This window comes from Doryrhamphus excisus, chromosome 4 (genome assembly GCF_030265055.1).
Source record: "Doryrhamphus excisus isolate RoL2022-K1 chromosome 4, RoL_Dexc_1.0, whole genome shotgun sequence".
Taxonomy (NCBI): domain Eukaryota; kingdom Metazoa; phylum Chordata; class Actinopteri; order Syngnathiformes; family Syngnathidae; genus Doryrhamphus; species Doryrhamphus excisus.
This window is the reverse complement of record NC_080469.1, coordinates 10,904,116-10,919,750: the sequence shown is the minus strand read 5'-3', so window position 1 is coordinate 10,919,750 and position 15,635 is coordinate 10,904,116. Positions and strand designations below refer to the sequence as shown.

At 40.2% G+C, this 15,635-nt stretch overlaps 1 protein-coding gene across 1 annotated transcript; it reads left to right on the top strand.

Moving 5' to 3' along the window:
* Positions 1-11,050: 11,050 nt before the first annotated feature.
* LOC131128559 (uncharacterized) lies at positions 11,051-12,654 on the top strand. The gene is made up of 6 exons (XM_058071501.1): positions 11,051-11,395; positions 11,683-11,825; positions 11,905-11,966; positions 12,039-12,176; positions 12,287-12,385; positions 12,457-12,654. The coding sequence occupies exons 1-6, from the start codon at positions 11,216-11,218 to the stop codon at positions 12,471-12,473; spliced, it is 639 nt and encodes a 212-aa protein (XP_057927484.1). The 5' UTR covers positions 11,051-11,215; the 3' UTR covers positions 12,474-12,654.
* The last annotated feature ends 2,981 nt before the right edge of the window (positions 12,655-15,635 follow it).

Genomic DNA, 15,635 nt, shown 5'->3' with positions numbered 1-15,635 from the left:
TTGTGCCCATCTCGCTCATGACCTTTAGTTGAATGAAATCCTTCAAGGGGGACGGGGCAAGACGGAATAAAGATAATCAGGTTTGCATATTTGGAAGTGAGCCCTGAAAGAAGGATGACTCTGAATGCTCGGTTTCAGAGAGTTTTTTTGTTACACCTGCTCACTGTGATGTCACAGCCGGTGCCTTCCTTATATGGGCGTGCCCAGGCACAAACTGCACAAGCTGTTAACCAAGCTAATCCACGGACTCAACCCACAGACCAGCTCCAAAGACCTACAACATGATCTTGATGCAGATGGTGTCGCTGTGCATCGTTCAACTATTCAGTACATTTTGCATAAGGAGATGCTGTACTGAAGAGTCATGCAGCAGAAGCCTTTTCTACGCACAAACAGAGTCGCTTGAGGTATGCTAAAGCAAATTTGGACAAGCCAGCTTCATTTTGGAAAAAGGTGCTGTGAACTGATTTATTATTATTATTTGGACATATGCATAGCAGAAGAAGAACACAGTATTCCAAGACAAACTTGCTACCCACAGTAACATTTGGTGGTGGTCCCATCATCTATTTATTCCTCCTCCCCCTCTTTCTAATCTTTCTTATTCCGCCTAATTTTTTGTCCGCTAACTACTCCTCCATTTTCCCAACCAATTCAAACACTCACATGTCAAGGACATGTGTGCTATTTATCCAGACTTTTGAAAATATACACTTAGCAAACAAATGTAAACACGGAGGTGATCGATATTACTCTCAGGTCCAGGTCCTAAGTCCTTGCTTGCACAAGAATTTCTGTCATGCTATATAACTGGCCCTCTTTGTCGCATCTATGGACAGTCTTCCTGCTCTCAGCGTGGTGTCCACTTGTCATCAAATAGTTCATCATGTTTGTTCGCATTTCTTTAGGTCTGCTGGCTTTCTGCTGTCTGATTGCTGCATCCGATCCCAGCTGTGAAGAACTTGTAGTACCTCTGGATGACCGGAACCTGGTACGTTGTGGTGAACATGTGTTTTTCACATATAAATATGCAAATATCAGCTGCTTTGCATTGCGTTTAGATTAAGCATATGACCCTGATGTATAGTATTTTTATCCAGTGTTGCCTTTCATCCATCCAGAAAATTATTGGTAAAACAGAGATCATAAATAATGTAGTTATTTCAGTTTAATAATGTAAAGTTCAATGTCATCGTTTAAGAGTCAAGGTGTCAGAAGCTCTGAAAATAACTGCTCCAATCCAGTGACAGAGCTCATCCGTCACGGGTTACCGGCAGTCCAGACACACACACATATGCACAACTCACTGGCTCACCATTCATTTAAATACACACATTTAGTCCAATGTTATAACCAGGGGTGCAGACTTGGAGAACTTTTCGTCATACATTTTCACACACAAGAAACCTGACCATTGCTTCCGGGAACGCTGACATTCATGATAAAACATGTTGAATGACAGTGATATTAGATTCATTTATTTATTAGAATAGTTATGGAAGTAAAAAAACAACAGGTTTTAGTCACACAACTTTTGAATTGTGTGTGTGTGTGTGTTTGTGTGTCATAGATATCTGGTAAATGGATCATACAAGTTGGAACATCAGACAATGAAGACTTAATGAATGAATATAAAACATTCAAAAGCTCCTGGATGGAAGTTGCACCCGTGCCTAACAGCAATAACCTCATAATGAAAGGGGCAGACAAAACGTAAGTTTTTTTTTGTTGGACATTTATTGGACATTTATGAAGGATATTAATGATTTATGTTGCTTTCTCTTTAGAAATGATGGAAAATGCATTTATTCCAACAGTACTTTGATGTATTCAAGTAGTACAGATGTGGAATGTAAGTACTTTCTGAGAGATTCTGAGACTCATTGACCGTACATCTCTTGTACATTAAATATTCATATTTATAACTTCTAGTTACCAATATCATGTACGGTGAAAAACACAAGGGGAAGTTCCTGAAAACGTGTACCGACTGCCTTCTCTGGGTTGACAATACTTTGGCGGGGACCCCTGAGCTTGTGAGAGATACAAACATCTTCTTGTTCAGTGAGTCTACATTTGACATTTGACTTCCTGTTTCATCTCCACATCAAATCCGTCTATAACACACAATATACTATACCTGATTATCTCATATGCAACAGCTCGGTCTGGAAATCTAGATGATGCTCACCTAGAGACTTTCAAGAAACAGGTTGCATGCCTCAACTTGAAAAATGAGTTGCTGGGTGGAGACAGCACAGGTAAGAGGCCTCCTATTCTGTAACACTCATTTCGACACAATCACACATGACCTGTAAGGCTCCTCTGTCTTCCAGATCTGTGTCCAGAAGAGGGCCAACCATAGAACAAAATCATCATAGAGACGTAAAGACAGAGACTGCAATACTGTCACCTTCACATCATTGCCTATCTTCAGGCTTACCTGTAAAGCAATAAATTGTAATGTGATTTGAAACCACTGTGGTACATGCAAACAACAGCAGTAGCTATACATAAAAACATATTAAAGAAAATGAGAACTTCAAAGTTCCTTCATTATAATACGAGTAGTGGTGTTGTGTTTTACTCGTGTCTATCCATCACCTCAGGATGCAAAGACATGATAGTAAGTGCAGTCAACACAGACTTTATTTTACAAAATTGTCTGCAAAACAAAGCAACACTTTGGAAATGGAATATGAGCCCTAACTGGAGAATAACTCCCCCCAAAATAGGCAGAGAAATTACCCAGAAGAGAATGAGCAACAGTGGTTGCTAAGTGGTTAGCATGTTGGCCACACATCAAGAAGATCAGGTATCGGGAAGACCTGTGTTCAAATCCCAAAACATGCATGTTAGGTCACATGTCTTTGATTGAGCTCCAGTTTTCCCCTGATGAGGATAAGCAGCACATAAAATGGATGGATGGACAATGAGGAACAAAGCTGAAGTACACAAGAATACTCTCAGCCTCAGTACCGGCACCCCACAGGGCAGTGTGCTGAGCCCCCCTGCTCTACACCTTCTATACTCAAGACTGCACCCCTACTCACAACAGCAACACCATCATCAAATTTGCAGATGACACTGCAGTGGTTGGGGTCATCTGTGGAGGGGATGAGTCTGCTTACAGGGACGAGGTGGAGCAGCTGTGGTGTAGGGAGAATAATCTGCTCCTCAACACCTCAAAGACGAAAGAACTGATCATAGACTACAGAAAGAAAAAAAATCTGAAATAGCACTGCTATTCATAAGCGGGGGCTCGGCGGAGAGGGTGGCTGACTTCCACTTTGTCAGGTTTAAACCCCGACACTTGTAGAAAAACACTGCCTGTACAAAGGAAGACGCAGAGAGATGAGTTTCTTTTTACTTGCAAGGAGAGTGATCAGGAACCGTTCAGTAACAATTCGCCACCTCACTCTGAAGCAGTTCCTGCCCTCTTGCCTTTTTATTGAAGGGAGGCCCTGTACAATCAAATAGCTGAGGGAAGGGGGGTTTAATCATTCTAGTTGAAACCAGTTTCTTTGCACAACATGTTATCCATATGTGTAGATATCTCATCCTTGGCATGTGATTCTCTGGACACACACACACATACCCTTTGAGGTCATATCTACTTCTGACCCGTGCCTATGTCCCCTGAGGGTGTTAAAACTATCTGCTAAGGAATGTTCTGTCATGTTCTGTTTTCCCTTAATCATGATGTACACCACAAGTGCAGGCGTCACAGCATTAATCTGACATTGTTATGTGAGTGATATGAAACACATGTACAGAGTTAATCTTACTTTGTTATGTGAGTGATACGAAATGTTTGTAGGTCATAAGAAAAATAGGTCATAAGAATATAGTAAAAATAGGTCATAAGAATATAGTAAAAATAGGATAACTTTATGTACAATTATTCCAACATTTCCCTCCTGTTTATTCATTTTGCACTATATTCTCCCATCCTCCGTTGACCTCTTCTTTTTCAGTCCCATAGCGCAAAAGGTACACTCGGAGGTCAGCTGCATAATCTCCTGGATCGGAAAACAAGTCCTGAAAATGCCATGATGTTTTGTCATGTATCTCTTCAGTTTCGGTGTCTTCATCGTAGCTGTCTTCTTGGGGCTCCCCTTTTGTAGTAAGGAGGGCATACATTTTTGACACCTCTTGCTTAATTGGTTGGATAGCAGTGGTGATTAGCCTGGTGCACAAAACTCTAATGCAGGGAATGCAACAACATCCACATAAGGTGAGAATAGCTGCAAATACAGCGATTAACATTAAAACTGACATTATCAGTTGTTTATATTTGCCAAATACGTCTCCAAAACCATCCCACATTGACGTGTCAACTCCAGAATGGTCTTTCATCTTGCTGTTAGGGGACCTTAGACTTTCTAAGGCCTTGGTGAGACTCCCGTCCGCTGCCGTGTTGTTCGGAATGAACGTGCAGCACTGATCACCAAAAATGGCACATACTCCGCCCTTCTCTGCCAAGAGCATGTCAACAGCAATTCTGTTTTGGAAAGCCATGAGGGAGGTAGCTGACAGTTGTTCATGGATGGCGGAGAACCCTCTTTCAGTGTTGTTTCCTAATTTCTGCACGTTATAGTGGATGTAGTTGATTTGTCTACATTTTTGTTAATTGTGCACCACCAGCAAATCGATGATTCAAAACCTGCTGCTATCTGGTTGACTAATTTGTATTCATCAGGGACTCCAATACTGTCTATGTAGGTGGAATCATTTTTATCCCACCCTGACACTGATCTCTTTGATTCTAGGTTTGAATATTATGTCTACCATCTCTATTGATTTACACTGAGTATCATTCAATCTTCCTAATTTGATTCCAACACCTGTTCTGTTTATGCATGAGAAGTTTCCTGCAGCTACCTTTTTAGAAAATACTGTTTTTTGTTTTTTTTTAGTGGAAGTAAGAGGATAGACCTTATCCCATTGTGAACAAATTATTTATTTCATTTATTTATTTATTTATTTATTTTCCCTTAACAGTGGTCTGGCTCCCATACATACTACACAATCTCCTTGATTTGACATATTTGCTGCCTGTTCCACTAGCAGCAGCCAGTTATTACTTTGTTGTGAGATGCCCGTAGTGACCTGAAACCAATCATCTGCATTTCGAATTACGGCTATTTTAACTCCAGCGTGACGTGTGTAGTTATTTGTGATTGGCATTTCAGCAGGGGTCATGGTTTGATTTTCACAAATAATTATAGGAAAGTAGGGATCTGCCCCAGAAGAGTAGGCCCATAAAAGGAAACCCCAACACGAGGTATTTAAAATAGTGCCCAATGGTCGGTCATATGGGTTGAGCTTAGCTGAGCTAAAGGCAAATGTCATACTTAATATGGCCCCACGTTTCTTTAACATAATTTTATTATGGAAATGCCTGGCTTCTAATGTGGTACCAGGTGCCCAGTAATCACCTTCCTGTGTGGTAATCAATGTGTCCCAACTTAAATCTAACACGTGTCCAGTAACATACCACCAGTAACTAGCATATGTCTTCCCTGACACCTGATGTCTATTTGTAAATCCTTTCAACGATGATATGGGTATTTGGAGTTCGGTAGTCGAATTTGGGGCTATGGTCATACATATGGAGTTGTTGTATGCCCACTTAATTATCCAAGGTTTTTTGTTGACCTGTGCTTGTGATTGGTTAGGGTCCCCCACCCTTCTTTTCTGCATGTTAAGATTCTTTTCCCATAGTAGCAGTGACATTACTATTATTATTCCGATCAGTCCTCCTACTGCTGCTAATTAATTATTATTATTATTATTTTTATGCGTCTGAGTGATCATCTTACCTGCAGACCTGCAACCCCTCCTAATGACGCAACAGAGTTGTGGACAATCTTCACCGGTTTGAGACGACTGCAAACTAGAATTACAGCCCCCTTTGTAGCCGGACTTCCTCTGAAGGTCGTTGAGGAGCTACAAATCTACAGCAGATACCACAATGCTATTATCATGACGCAAATAGGTACAGTTAGGGTAAAAACTAAGATGGAGATGCATAATTTAGTCATAGTTTATCACTGTAAATTTTTTTTCTCGAATACCATAGCGTGGAATTATGTCTTTGCATAGAGTTTTAGCTACTGTTAGTGCATCTGGATGTTTTGTAGGAAACAGTTCTATCCATTTTGAAAATGAGTCTATTATCACGAAACAGAATTTTTTCCCTTCACTGTTGTTGAGTTCAATGAAGTCCATGTGTATTTCTTGAAATAAGTATTGTGGTTTTTGAAATTGGCCACGCCGAGGTCGCAAGCTGCCCTGGGCATTGTGTTTTGCACACGCTAAACATGCTCTACAAAAATTTATTGAATAAGAATTAAATCCTACAAAAATACAAAAATCCATACGTAGTAAAGTGGGTGTTAATAGTGTGGCATGGCACATATCACATATCCCTCCTGTTGAGACATGTGTAAAACCATGGCTCAAAAATAGCGTCCCACTTATGCAAAAAAAAATTCTTCAAGATTGTTTTATTATCTATCGACATATTAACATTTTTGTACAGGGTTGCTTTATTCCTTAGCCAGTGGTCAATTTCTCGCTTCGGACTCTGTTGTTAAATGTCTGCCAGGATCTCAAAGTGTACTTGTAATTTTTTCTGTGTTAAGATGGTTCAGTTCCTTTAGTGCCGCTTGTTTTACCATTTTATCAGCGAACATATTTCCTAAAGATATTGGATCCGAATTATTAGTACGTGCCGTGCATTTACATACAGCAATTTGTTTTGGCAATTGCACTGCTTCTAGTAAAGTTGTTAATAATCCTGCATGAGTTACTGGTTTTCTCGTTGATGTTGTCATACCTCTGTTTTGCCAATATTGTGCAAAGATATGTACTGTTGAATATACATATTGGCTATCAGTATAAATTGTCACCTTTTGACCTTTCATTAATTTGCATGCTTCTGTAAGCGCTAAGACTGCATAGCCTGTTATTGTTCTTCCCAAATATTTTTTCTTTGTGGAACCATCTACCAAATCACCCCTTTATGTTAGTGTCTGATCTAATAGGTCTGGTGTACACTTTGCAGTTTGTGTTGTTAGCTCATAACAATCATGTGGTTGGTCTTCCTCAGGGAATGGTGGAAGGGTAGCTGGGTTGAGCGTGGTGCATCGCTCAAGTGTTAAATGTGGTTTAGCTTCGTTCAAGATTGCTTGTTTTCTGTCTGTTAGAATGGTTCGCCCTTGTCCTGCCAACTGATGGCCTAAATACTTCACTGATTGCTTACAAAATTGTAGTTTGTCTTTACTCACTTTATGGCCTTCTTTCGCTATGGTGCAATAAGGCTATTGTCTTCTTCACATGACTTCCTATCTTGTGACGCTAGTAGGATGTCATCTACATATAATAATTTCTGGCTTCCATTTGGGGGTTGAAACGTGGACATACTGGCCATCATTGCTTGTGAATAAATTATATATATATTTATTTGTTTTTTATTCTTTCTGCAAACATAAATGCGAACCTGAACTTTCTTTCTCTATTTGAATGGAGAAGAATGCCTGATGTCTACTACGGTGAAACATGTGACATCTGTTGGTAAAGAATTTAACAATGTGTGTGGGTCAGGCACACAAGGTGCTCTTGCCACCACAGCTTGATTTACAACTTGTCCTTTATCATTCTCCATCCCACAGAGAGTGGCACTTTTCTCACTGGGAAAATAGGGATATTACGTGGTGGGTTATCGCATTCTACTAAGACTTAAATTTTTTAACAAATCTTCTATTGCTGGTTTTATTCCTTCATATGAATTTAGTTTTATTTGGTTGTACTTGTAATTATACTACTGGTTCATCATTTGGTTCTGGTTGTATTTGTTAAGACAAGTCTAGTCGTGCTGAATATCGCTTTTGGTTCCTTTTGTACTGGCCTTTGACACAATCACGGGAGAAGTGACCTTCTTCACCGCAATTCCAACATCCAGCATTGTTGGGATAGTTTTGTATATTCTGTCTACCTGTTCCTCTACCTCTTCCTCCAAATCTTCTCCGAGTTGGCATAACCCTTCTTTCGTTACCTTCCTTTTGTGTATAAAATGTGTCTGAGTCTTTTTCTTTCATTACTTTTTCTTCATCTTTCTGATATTCATGAAGTAAAATTTCCCTTACTATCTTATATAACTCTTCCTTTTTACAACCTTCACTTTCTGCTCTATCTCTCGCTTTTCTTCCTTCCTTCATTTTCTCCTCGCCTTTTTGCTTTCTTTCTCGTTTTGCTTACATTTCTTTTCTATGTTTTGTTGTAACTCCCTAATACATGCCGTGAATAATTTTCTGTTGAATTTGTACTGTTTTATCCAATAATATAGGGGGTTTACTGCTAGACTATCCTCTTTTTCAACTATCTTCCAGTCTTTGCATGGGAGTTCTTCAAGGACCTTTTGTTTTTCATTACTTTGTCCCTTCCCCATTTTGAACTAAATTTGGACCCAGTGGTTCTTAACACCTGTCGTGTTCTAACACTGGGGTTATTTTCAACAAGATGGTGATCAACAACCTTTTGTGGTAAAATTCTCTTCAACCTTTTCAGGTGGAATTTTCTTGCCTACAAGCATCCACAAAGGCTCACCATTTACTTCTTGTTGGTTTGGTATAAAACACAGTTACCTAGTGGTAATTGTATTTTCATTCACACACTCACACATTCACACACTCACACTGCGCGCGCCTTTTATTTTTACCGCCCAGAGGACTCCGCCATCCTATGTAGAATTTAACTAGTCTGTTTCAACTAGGGGCGTCTACTCCACCTACGGAATTTAACTGTCGGACCTGATAGAGCCTAGAATTGTCAGGGTTTGGTACACTTACTTTTTTTATTCTTTTCTCTGTTTTCTTTAAAGTACTTTCTTTGTCACCTTTTTTACCTGCAGGGTTTGTCTATTTCACCTTTGTGACCTGCAGGGTTTGTCACCTTTGTGACCTGCAGGGTTTGTCACTTATTTTTTTATTCTTTTCTCTGTTTTCTTTAGAACCCTCTCTTTAAAGTTCTTTTATTGTCTATTTTACTTTTTTGACACATCCATTCCTTTTAAACAAAATTTGTACTCACAATCTCTGCGTCTCTGGATTTCCTTCAACCGTCGGATCCCAGCCCGCAAGAGAGGGACCAGTCCCGGAAAGGGTCTTAATGCTGTGGCCACAGTCTTGCCTGGATCTCGCTTGCCCGCTGGGATCGTCAGGTGTCTTGGAATCCGGCTCGAAGGACCAATAAAATGTCAGGTTTAAACCCCGACACTTGTAGAAAAACACTGCCTGTACAAAGGAAGACGCAGAGAGATGAGTTTCTTTTTACTTGCAAGGAGAGTGATCAGGAACCGTTCAGTAACAATTCGCCACCTCACTCTGAAGCAGTTCCTGCCCTCTTGCCTTTTTATTGAAGGGAGGCCCTGTACAATCAAATAGCTGAGGGAAGGGGGGTTTAATCATTCTAGTTGAAACCAGTTTCTTTGCACAACATGTTATCCATATGTGTAGATATCTCATCCTTGGCATGTGATTCTCTGGACACACACACACATACCCTTTGAGGTCATATCTACTTCTGACCCGTGCCTATGTCCCCTGAGGGTGTTAAAACTATCTGCTAAGGAATGTTCTGTCATGTTCTGTTTTCCCTTAATCATGATGTACACCACAAGTGCAGGCGTCACAGCATTAATCTGACATTGTTATGTGAGTGATATGAAACACATGTACAGAGTTAATCTTACTTTGTTATGTGAGTGATACGAAATGTTTGTAGGTCATAAGAAAAATAGGTCATAAGAATATAGTAAAAATAGGTCATAAGAATATAGTAAAAATAGGATAACTTTATGTACAATTATTCCAACACACTTCCTGGGAGTACACATTGAGGAGGACTTGACCTGTAGAGTAAACACTTCTGAGCTACTGAAAAAAAGCCCAGCAGAAACTGTACTTTCTGAGAGTGCTCAGGAAGAATAACATCACCCAGAGACATCACTTGTGTTCTTTTACAGGGGTTCTATGGGCAGCCTTTTGACGTACCGCATATGCATATGGCACACCAGCTGCACAGTGGATCAGAGGAAAGCACTCCAGAGGGTCATCAACACAGCACAGAAGATCACTGGCTTCCCTCTCCTCAGCTAGGAGGCTTAAGAAACACTTTTGTTGGGTCTGGAACCAATTAAATGCGTTAAATGCGATAAATGAGAAATTACTCATTTTTAAACAAGTGTGCTGCATACTCTGCAGGCAGATGCAAAACACCCAAGAAAAACTGTCAATACTTCATCAATAGCAGCTCAGACTCACATTGCTACTGTCAGTCAGTCAGGAGATCGTGAAGATCTGGGTTCGATTCCACCCTCGGGCATCTCTGTGTGGAGTTGGCATGTTCTCCCTTTGCATGCATGGGTTTTCTCCAGGTACTCCGGTTTCCTCCCACATTCCAAAAACATGCTAGGTTAATTGGCGACTCCAAATTGTCCATAGGTATGAATGTGAGTGTGAATGGTTGTTTAGTCATACATGTATATGTACCCCGTGTACTTGACTGTCTTTGCAGAGAGTTTGGAGTTTTACAATAAAAACACAATTTCCTGTTTATTTTTTTAATTCTGAGATGCTCAATCAAGAGATACTCTGATTTTATTATTTAATGTATTGTCCATCAATGAACGGCTCCCACCTCCTTACAATCTCATGTTGAGCAGCTGTGAGTTGGATATTTCAAACTCTTTTTCAAAATCTACATTTCCTCAACTTTGGTGTAAAAAAAATAAAAAATGACTGAGCTCAGGGAAGGGAGCCCCAATAGGGAGGCTAAAGAGTGCAAGAGTTTGCCGACCACTGAACTAGATGATAGAACAGAAAAGTGGGAATTAAATAAGTAGCAATATTAACACCTAGAGAGAGAGCTGAGCAGAGAGCAGGAGGAGACATAGATCAGAACAAGATGCAGGTGCACTAATGATGGAAGACTGGGAAGACACAAGTAGCACAGCTGAAAACACTAAAAAAAAAGGTGTGTGGAAACCACAAAGTAACCTTTCCCTTGTGAGAGAACTGTGACAAAAAGACATAGATGCATTTCATTCTCGTCTGTTTTGAATCCGTAGTCATAGCTGCTTATCCAAAGTCAATATTAACAAATCCACACACCGAGTACTTGCTTGCATAATAATGTCCGTCCTTCTCTCATGTTATATAAATGGTTGTCTACCTTGCATCTATCTTTCAGCTCTCAGTGTGGTGTTGGCATCAAACACATCAACATGTTTTATCACTTTTGTTTAAGTGTGTTGGCTCTCTTTTCTCTGACTGCTGCATCTGATCCCGGCTGCCTAGATCTCCTAGAACCTGTGGAGGACATCAATCTGGTATGTTATGTTATCCTTCACACCCGTTTCACATGTAAATATCCATACAGACTTTGTATGCTTTGACTTTTTGCAGGTTGTGTATTTCATGCATTCTGAAAGTGAATATATTGCAGTTTAATGTACGTACTATGTAGTAAATGTATTGATGGGAATGGTGGAAAACATGGAATATGAAACATGGTAAATGGAATGTTTATATGTGCGTGGATGATGCAATATATGTACAGAATATTCTTGGAAGTAAAACAAATACTCCAAGACTCGATGTGTGTGTCTTTCCACAGGTATCTGGAAAATGGATACTTCATGTTATAACATCAGACAATGAAGGTTACATGAACGTCCTTAAAGCAGTCAGCAGCTCCTGGATTGACCTTTCACCTGTCCCCAATAGTCATGACTTCACCATGAAATGGGCAAACAGAATGTAAATATTCCTTTTAGTTTCTTCTTAAACATTTTGTCGAAGTGAGTAACGTGAGAATAATGACTTTTCTCCTTACAAGTAATGGGACATGCTTTATTCAAAGTACTACTTCCACTTCAAGTAGCTGTGCCAGTGAAGGATGTAAGTAATTCTGATCATTTCCTATTCGGTATAGTCACAGTACTGAATCACAATTTCTCCGATGTCTAATAGTTATCCTTAACTTCTACGGTCAAGAACACAAGGGGAGATTTCTGAAGATGTGTCCTGACTGTCTCTTCTGGTTCGACAACAACATGGAGAGGACCAATGACGGGGAACTGGTAAAAAAGACAAATATCTTCTTGTTAAGTGAGTCCACACTCCATCTCCACATCAAAGCAAGTTCTATATAACATACAAAATACTGTTTGACACACAATAAAATCAGGAAAATATAAGTTTGTCTCTGCGTGCAACAGCAAAGTCTGGAAGATTAGATGATGCTCACCTCGAGGTTTTCAAGAAGAAGGCCACGTGCCTCAACTTAAGTGAAGATCTTCATTTTGGAGACCTCACAGGTAAGATGCTTCCAATGCTGTTTCACTTTGACACAATCACATGTGATCTGTAAGCCTCCTCTCTCTTCCAGATCAGTGTCCAGAATAGATGGTCGTTCAAAAGTAAAGAAACAAAACGTCCTACAGATGTAATCTACAACTGTCATCTGCACAGCGGGAGACGCTGCAAGCTCTTAGTGTAGAGCTATGTCAATTGTATTGCTTGTTGCAGAACCTCTACCTTTCATGCAGGTGATAACACAATAAAGGAACAACATGATTTACTGTGACACGTGTGTGCTGATAGCATCATTTAATGGCATGTAAACAGCAAACTACAATAAATCATAACAGCAAGCGAAAAGTCATGTGTGACAGCAGCAGTAACAAATTTACTATAACCAACCACATATATGTATATACAATATATATGTATATATACTTTGTGTACGTAGCCCGGTTATGGCAATACTCTGGTTCTCCCGACCTCCATGGACTGGTTTTCTTGTCATGATAGCTGTAGGTGTAATAAGAAGCCAGTACCGCCATCTTGCAATCGAAGTGAGTGTGTTGCACGAGCCTCATACGATGCCCACAAATGTACGTCCCCGGTGAGTGAAACGTACAACATCCTTACATGAAGCGCACCTAGCATGCTTTAGGGAAATAAATAAACATAGTTGGGTTTTTTTTTTACTTGTATTGTTACTTGTCTTGTATATTTCTTAGCTACCTTTTCAGTGTTAAGTTGCTGTGTGATCATTTTAGTCTATCAAAGATGGCACCATGAGTCAGACTGTTCCGATGGTTTCCTATGGGTTGATAAACTTGTTGTGAGTTCCCTTACTATCATAATTGGAGACTGCCAAGAGCTACTGTTTCCTCACTGACTAGTGAGCAGGTACATGATTTACACAATTAGTAGGAGTGCTGAAGTAAAGGTGTCACAAGATTAGAACATGGTCATAAATTAGTGTCAAGTTCAAAGTTCGACAAAGTTTAAACACTGGAAATTATGCTCAATTGTGTGGTGTGGATGTGCAGATTTGTTTTTTTTTTTATTTAAATCATTTATGTGCATTCAAAGCTGGTGTATGTCTCCGGCTCAAATTACAACGCAACCACTGGCTGGCATATGCTATCGTTCATTCATTCATTTCCGACCGCTTATCCTCACGAGGGTCGTGGTTGTGCTGGAGCCTATCCCAGCTGTCTTCAGGCGAGAGGCGGGGTAGACCATGGACTGGTCACCAACCAATCACAGGGCACATATAGACAAACAACCATTCACACTCACTCAGGATTGGGGGTACTTGTCTGACTGGATAACATCTGCTGCAGTCCAGGGCGGTGGCAACTTCTTATTAGCCGGCCGATACCGCATCTGCACAATCTGAAATATGTAAAAACAGCTGGGCAGGGAGAGAAGGTGCTTTTTGCAGCTACGCTGTTCTAAGACCTGCTTAAATGGTAGGCAGACAGGGGCTGTGATAAGCCCGGACGTCTGGATTAGGTTTGTGGTGTCAGGAATAAATCTTGGGGCGTATTCTATCTTGGTTCGTGTATTGATGCCTCCCACCCTCCACTCCACACCCACAAGGAACTTGCCTCGAAGTACAGAGAGGCTGTGAGTTTCCTTCAATACCTCTGGACAATTTGGAGTCACCAATTAACCTAACATGTTTTTGGAATGTGGGAAGAAACCGGAGTACCCAGAGAAAACCCATGCATACATGGAAAGAAGATGCAAATTCAACACAGAGATGGCCGAGAGTGGACTTGAACTTGTGAGGCCTGCGTGCTAACCACTCAAGCACAGTGCAGCCCATATGCAAGCAATAGGGGCTAAAAGAACAGAATGAAAGAAAAATGTCTATATTTTCCACAAAAATGTAAACAAAATAATTAAATTGTCATTTGAAAGAAGCTTGGCAATCCACCATAGTCAGATGGAAAACTAGCGTATGAAATGGCAGATGTACATATAGATGGGAAACCTGAGGCTTGGTTACACATCTATTCACACTCTATACACGACATGCATATGATACATCTCCACAGCTCCAACATGGTTGTTGATTGCTAATGTCCATGCATGTGCCCAGGCTGTATGTGCCGCATAACCAATGTGGTGTCTTCTGCTCGGAATAGGACTGCATAACAGAAACAAACATAAAATTCAAATTATATAATGTTGTGTTATGAAGCAATGACACATAGCCTGAATAAGTGCAGGCTGAAATGATATTGGCTTTGTTTGACTTGAAATAAACTATGAATGTTACAATGTTACAAAATGTTACAAAAAAAAGACTAACTCTTGAACCTTTTCATTTTGTAAAAGTAGCCCGCAAAAGAAAAAATATTGGTGACCCAGAGGGGATCACCCGCAGGGACAGTTCTCAGTGTCACAGGGGGGTTAGTGAAACCTGACCTCATGCATCCTGATATGGCCTCAACACAAAACCAACTAAACATCATCCCATTGAACCAGTCAACATATTTTGTCAATATTCCTCTTCGGTCCAGGTCCCAAGTCCTTGTTTACCTCTTTCTCATAATATGTAACCTGGCATCTTCCTTGCATCCACGGTCACATCAGTCCTCCTGGTCTCTGCATAGTGTTGTCCAATTATCAGCAAAAATCTCATCATGTTTTATCATTTATGTTTAGGTCTGCTGGCGCTCTCCTCTCTGACTACTGCATCTGATCCCAGCTGTGAAGAGCTTTTTGTTCCCTTGGTCAACCGCAGCCAGGTATGTCGTCCTAAATCTCATTCGGTATTAAAGCTGCTTTCCAATTTCCCTGAAAACATAGTCTTGTATGTTTCAATGTGTGTTTGTGTCCATAGATATCTGGAAATTGGATCTTTTATGTTGAAACATCAGACAATGATGAATTCCTGAATGAAATTAAAACATTCATGAGCTCCCGGGTTGAATTCTCACCTGTACCCAACACTGATACTTTAGGAATTACATGGACAGACAAAATGTAATGATTTATTTATTCACTCTGATTTCATCTTTTTAACAAATGACATCACAGAATAATAACAATTATTTTGCTTTCTCCTTACAAGAGCTGGAAAATGTACTCCTGAAAGCGTTAATGCAACTTTTACAAGCTCTCCAACGGTTGAAGGTAATTCTAATAGATCTGATATGGTATTGATAGCTTAGTGTTGCATTCCAGGACTATTGGTATGAACGGTTGTTTGTTTCCATGTGATCTGGGATTGACTGGCAACCTCCCTGGACATAAGAATCA